The sequence below is a fragment of the Pteropus vampyrus genome, unplaced genomic scaffold (genome assembly GCF_000151845.1).
Source record: "Pteropus vampyrus isolate Shadow unplaced genomic scaffold, Pvam_2.0 Scaffold232, whole genome shotgun sequence".
NCBI classification, from domain to species: Eukaryota; Metazoa; Chordata; class Mammalia; order Chiroptera; family Pteropodidae; genus Pteropus; species Pteropus vampyrus.
The window spans coordinates 134,345-141,037 of record NW_011889013.1 but is presented as its reverse complement, the minus strand read 5'-3'; the positions used below and the strand labels follow the sequence as shown (position 1 = coordinate 141,037).

General features: G+C 39.9%; 1 protein-coding gene across 1 annotated transcript in view; it reads right to left on the bottom strand.

Moving 5' to 3' along the window:
* TMEM71 (transmembrane protein 71) overlaps nt 1–6,693 on the bottom strand; it is a 27,349-nt gene that overhangs the window by 3,333 nt on the left and 17,323 nt on the right. Inside the window, exons 8-10 of the mRNA XM_023519709.1 lie at nt 4,379–4,454; nt 1,190–1,251; nt 1,040–1,100 (exon numbers count right to left, since the gene is read on the bottom strand). Coding sequence (XP_023375477.1) covers nt 1,040–1,100; nt 1,190–1,251; nt 4,379–4,454 — 199 coding nt within the window. The remainder of the gene's footprint in view (nt 1–1,039; nt 1,101–1,189; nt 1,252–4,378; nt 4,455–6,693) is intronic.

Sequence of the window (6,693 nt, the reverse complement as noted above, 5' to 3'; positions counted from 1 at the left end):
ACGTCTCAGCCCATAAAGCTGTGTCCACGAGCGGACCTGTAGGTAATGCCACGTAGGGCAGAGAGCGACCTGTAGCCGGAGGGAGGGGAGTGGGTATTTTAGAACAGCTTTAAACAAATGTCATTTGTTTACGAGGACTAAGGAATAAGGATTTCTCGGGTGACCTCGGAGGAATAAGGATTTTTCAGGTGACCTCAGGGCCTAATTTTCTAAGTCTTGGGTTAACAAAACTTAGCTATATCAATGCCTGCACCCAGAAACCCAGAGTGCCAGGAAACTAAAGGAAGCATTTCTCAAAGTGTCAGTAAATCAATATTGGCTGGAGTCCTAAACAAAATAAATCTTCACTCAGCCCCATTATGATTTCAGAATTATCACAAAGATTTCATGAATAGAGCAGCGTAGTGTCAAGAACGAAAGCCAGTAAACTAATTTGAATTACAGACCTGTCTCCAAGCTGTGGGAGGTGGCCTCTGGCAGCCATGTTGAAGAGAAGGTAATTAACACAATCCATCTTGCAGTGGATGGTGCTTTGCAGGCTGTTTGAAATTCTGTGAACCTCTCACCCAGATCCCAGTAACCCTTTGAAATACGCTGAACGGTGGCAGTCAAGAGTATAGGGGGTTCGTGAAGTGAGTGAGAGATGGCAGAGAAATCTCAGTTAGGAACTGAGATCATCTCATGGGCAGTTTGCCAGTTGTTTGGGAAACTATAAGATAAAGGCCTCTTCTAATGAGGGATGTTTTAAAGTGCAGTGCTGTGAATCTATAAAAGCCCTTTACAACTATTTAAAAATTAAAAATTCATATCATTTCCTCAGTCCTGCGGCCTAAAAAATTAATTCTATCTATTTTGGTGTAAGAATCGAGACAGGATGATGATACTATTCGATTTTAGTGTTAACAGAAAATATTCTTCAGGACAATGATCAGGACCTTTCCTGTATATAGTCATGGCTGTCATTACCAGCACAAAGCATTCTGGGATGTCAGATTATGGTCATCTTTGTCCAGACGATGACAACAGAGGCAACACTTACCGAACACAGGTGGTGGCTTCGAAATAGCTGGCAAGGCTGAGAAACAGTGACTTGACAACATCTTGGGTGAGAAAGGAAAATATTTTTAAATGACCAAAATTGGAAAGAAATACAGGAAGTAGAGAAGTCATTTGGGAAACAGTTACTTACAAGCAATAGTCACCACCAAGAAGCATGTGAAGACACTGGCTAATATTCCTCCTAGAAACCATCTGAAATGACAAGATTGATCAGGTTCAGCAAATTAATCATGCATTTCCAATATATGAGATGTTCTTTTAGGTTGACTCTAGACTTAGGATTTTAAGATTTACATGGAAACTACATCAATAAACATAGTGTGGTATTAGTAAAGGATAGAAATATGGATCAGTGGAAGAGAAGAAACAGCCCAGAAAAGACCCACACGGAGACAGTTCACTGATTTTTAGCCAAGATGCAAAAGCAATTCAATGGAGAAAGGATAGCCTTTTCAGCAAATGGCGTCGAAACAATCGTATATCCACAGGCAAAGAATGAGCCTCCACATGTACAAAACACCTTAACACAAAATTTAACTCAATGAGTCATAGACTGAAATATAAACCACAAAAGTCTAAAAGTTCTAAGAAAAAAAAGAGAGAAGCTATATGTCTACAGCTTCACAACCTTGCCCCAAAAGTGTGCTAACCTTCTGGCGTATTGCCAGTGAGTCGAGTGATTGTATTATGGGGTGGATTTTTTTTAAATGAATACCGTCTTCATTGTTTTTGTGTTCAAAATATGAATTATTGAAAGAGATTACAAATAGATACAAAGGAAGAAGGAAAATAGAATAAAAAATCCCACTGCCCTGAAGAAGCCATTATGAATATCTAATGTCTATCCTTTCAGACATCTCTTTATATGCATTTTTAATTGAGTATTTTAATTTTAAATTATTGAACATTTATTTATAATTTAAAAAATTTAATATTTTACATTTAATTTTAAATTATGCATTTAAATTGACCTTCAACAAATATACACTAAAACATATGAAGTGTATATCTTGGGGTTTTTTTTTTACATAAGCCCCTGTAATTTCTACCCAAATCAAGTATAGAATATTTCCAGCACCGAATAAGTTTTCCTTTGTCGTCCCTTCCCATGCTATTTCCCTGAATTAACCGCCATTCTTACATCTGTAATAACTGATCCGTTTTGCCTTTTCTTGAATTTTATATATGTATGCAATCATACAGACTCTTGTGTCTGTCATCTTTCACTTCCATAATATCTATGGGATTCATCCATGCTGTTGCCCAAGTGAATCGTTTTTTAACCAATTATTTACTTAAATAACTTTTTCTTTAGAATAACTTTAGGTAATGCAGAAAAATTGTAAAAAGGAGTACAGAGGGTTCTCATATACCCCTCACCCAGCTTCCTCTATTATTAGCATCTTGCGTTGCATGGCACACTTGTCACAGTTAAGGAACAGACATCGGTGCGTTACTAGTAACTCAACTCCGCGCTTCATTTGGGCTTCAGAGTTTTCCCTAATTTATCCATGTCCCAGGATCCCATCCAAAAATACCACATTACATTTAGTCATCATGTCTCCTTAGCGTCCTCCGGGTTGTGACAATTTCTTAGACTCTCCTTGCTTTTGATGACCTTGACAGTTTTGAGGACTGGTCAGGTAATGTACAGAATGTCCTTTGATGACCTTGACAGTTTTGAGGACTGGTCAGGTAATGTACAGAATGTCCCTCGCTTTGGGTTTTTCTCATGGTTACACTGGAGTTTGGAAGATCACAGAGGTACAATTCCATTCCCATCACATCATGTCAAGGGTACACGCTGTCAACATAACTTACCCCTGTTGATATTACTCTTGGTCATTTGAGGTCATGTTTGCCAGGTTTCCCTCTTCCTACAGTCTATTCTTTGCAAGCAAGTTTCTAATGCAGCTCACACTCAAGGATGGGGAATTAAGCTCCCCTCTTAAGTAGGGAGTACATGGGGAAATTAACCTAAGAGGAATATTACACTAATAAATAAAAGAAAAGTTTCCATGATCACTTAAATTTGGGGTAGCCAAGTTAAATAAAGCTAAACGTGTTTCTTCACTATATTTCACTGTGCCGTTATCATGCGAAAGCACATTATGATCCTCCAGTGTGGGATATGTAATGCAGAATTTTGCAGATTTATTTTTAACCACAGGACACCCTCCCTCCCCTGTTTTTGTTCTTTTGGTCCCATTGTGATCCAAAAATACTTCTCAAACCTCATAATTATCTGGGAAGCTTGTTAAAAAAAAAAAAAAAAAACGATTCTCAGTAGATCTAAATTAGTATCTCAAGGGATGGGATCCAGATTTTGCACTTAAAAACACAACTTCTTTCAGCGACATGAAATATTAGACCCCCAAGAGGCAGGGCTTGAGAGCAAGCAGCACTTGCTGACCAGGGGGCAAGGAGCACAAAGATTTCACTCGTCTGTTTCACTGATGCAACAAATATCGACGAGCCCCTGGCACTGGGGGTATAGTCGTGAAGGAGACACACACGTCTGAGCTTGCGTTGTTCCGGGGAGAGACAGATCATTAACATTTAAATAAGTGAACACACTATAGGTCAGGGAGTGACAAGTGCTCTGAAGAAAAGTAAAGCGAGGTATGTATGACAACAAGTGGTATGCTGTTTCTACAGGGTCGTCAGGGAAGGGCTCTCCGATGATGTGACACTGGAAAAGATTCCAGAAAGAAGGAAGAGCATAAGTTATGAGGCTTTGTGGGGAAGACTGTACCAAGCAGAGTAAACAGCAAGCGCAAAGGCCCTGAGGCATGAGTGGGGCATAGCACAGAAGAGATGTGATCATTGACCTGGAGACTTGGGCAAGAAAAGGACAGGAAGGACATGCTGGGCAGAGGGTAGAACGGAAACATGCCTATAGGTAGGCAGGAGCATCATGTGCTCTGAGATGCTGAGTGGGCATCCCTGGATCAAACGCTTTGTGTTAGGATATAAAAATATAACGGAGAACTTGGAGTCCCAGTCAAAGTGCCTTTGACCTCTAAGCAGGGGTATTTAGACTCTATCTGCAACAGAGAATCACTGAGGATTTAAACAAAGGGTGATACATGGTAAACTCCAATTTCTAGCAAGATACACTGGCTTTTGTATGCTTTGTGAGATGATGGGAATGGGGAGGTGACAGATAAAGGAGCACTTCTCATGGACAGACAAATGAGCAAAGTTTAACCACAGAGCTACCTAAAAATGCTTTGCAGAATAAGACAAGTAAATCATCCATCAATTACAGCTTCATTAATTATGAAACATCACTGCATGAAAATAAAACGCGGATTACCTCGCACATGCAGAAATGATCAAACATGCAGCAAGTAGAATCGTTTGAAAGGAGACTTCTCCCAACAAACTGGTTTCTAATAGGAAAAATAAAAATAGGTGAATTAGAAATCATTGCTGATTAATCTTAAAACAGCAAAATCGTACTAAAATTTCTACATTCCAAAAACCAATTTTCAGATATATGTCAGCTCGAACAATTTGTCACGAGTAACAAGATAAAATTATCAAATATTAGAAAATTTCTGCAAATAATTGGATATCCTGTCATTAGAAATAAACGATCATGCTATATAAACGGTATTGGGCTTGCCTTTTACCTCAATGCTAGAGAAAGACTTTGTTGAGTTTTTGCTAATATCAGACATCTACCTCTGATGATGATGATGATGATGATGATGATGATGCCTAAATTTGTAGCATGCTTTATAATTCACAGAGCTTTCATATGTCAGTTTGAAAGTATGAGATGAACTTTCATAAATCGGTTCATTTGATCAACACAACAAACCTGTGAGATAGGAACCATGATCGTAGTTTTGCAAATGAGAAGACCGAGACTGAGAAGAATGAAGAAATTTGATCAAGGTCACACAGCTACGAGGGGCCAGAGCCAAGATTTAAAAACCGCGCCGGGCTAGAACATCATGTTTTGCCTGCAATGGGGTGGGGAAAGAGCATTGCAACTTCGCATACTGGGAATCTCTAAAGGGCACCAAACAGAACATATATCATGAACCGCTGGGCCTTAGAAAACTCTTTGCTATCAATAAATATATAGCAGTGCTTTCAAGCCACAGTGGAAATGACTGCAGATTCTCCAGCAGCGATAAACATGAGTTAAGCCAATCGTGACCCTGAGTATTATTCTCATCACCTAAAAAAAATCAGAGCTGGTTTGACGATTACCACATAAAGATTGAAGGGAAAAGTGTGAACAGATCTCAACTTAATTTTTCCTGTGTGCTTCGGAAGTTCAATTTTGCAACAGTTGTTTAAAATTTGGAATGACTTCCGCTATGCATGCATTTATTTTTGCTACTTATGTTATTGAGTCAGCACACAAGACCTACTTAGTCCATCATGTGGATGGGATACTGAAGACTGGCCGTGTCAAATATAGTAGCTGTGAATGATGTCGCCTCAAATGTACAGTATTTCATGTACATTGTGAATTAAATACGTGATCATGAGTTCGATTGAACAATCGACCATCCTTCTGAAGTGTGTTTCTATTCTTAGCCTCCTCTGATTTCATGTGGAATTTGAAAACCATTTCCTCACAGAAACAAGTCCAGCTTGACAAACTCACTAGAATTAAATATTAAAGGCTTACTGAATTTCAGTTTAAGTTCTACAAAGGTATGACTTAGGTGATTTTGGATAAGGTGTTTATTGATTCAATCCCTCAGGAGCCATTTCTTTAGTACCTATTTTGACTTAGCTCAAGTGTAACCTCCTCCAGGAAGCGTTCCTTGACTCTTTCGACTCTGCCTTGGCCCTTAGCCGTGATACATGGCTCAGGCATGTCTCCACCAGCGCTCTTTCACAATGAATTGAAACTGATGTTTTATTTCTCTCTATCCCCCACTGGACTGCAAGGTCACTAAGAATACTAAGTTGACATCTATGGTGGCAGTGCCTGTAATTTCCTTGGGGAATCACCTCTTCCTCTTTCTTTGTTCATGGTTCAGGCACAGAGACTGATTCTCCTCCCAGCACTGGGCCCACTCCAAACCATTTGGAGCTTCACATACTTGTTGACAGCGTGATTGGTTTAGCCAGCCTACTCTTCCAGAACCAATGAAACTGGGCTTCTTGTCATAACTCCAGAAGGCCGCGATCTCTTTCTGCTGAACTGGAAACTGGAAAATTGTAGGCACAGAGCCACTGAGAGCCACCATGGAGTAAGAGCTTTTTAAAGTATAAAGCTGACACAAAAGAGAAGAGACAGCAGAAATAGACTCTCAGACACCTGAAATTCTGCCTGGAGTTTTCATTAATGTGAAACCCACTTTGAGTTGGGTTTCCATCCACTGGAACCCAAAAAGCCCTGACTGATAATGATGATGTCCTGTACGCCTATATTGTTAGCACATGGAACATCACCTGGAACAGAAATGCACACTCAAAACCTACATGTGAAGGAGATAAAACAATCAGATGGAGACCTTGTCCGCCCAGGGCTTCAGAGCCAGATGAGGAGGAGGAAAATATTTCCAACAATGACAGATGCAGAGTGCTAGGGAATTATGGGGCAGAGTGCTACCTCCCCCAGCCAGAAAGGGGCAGAAGAAGCCTCATAGAAGTGGTCTT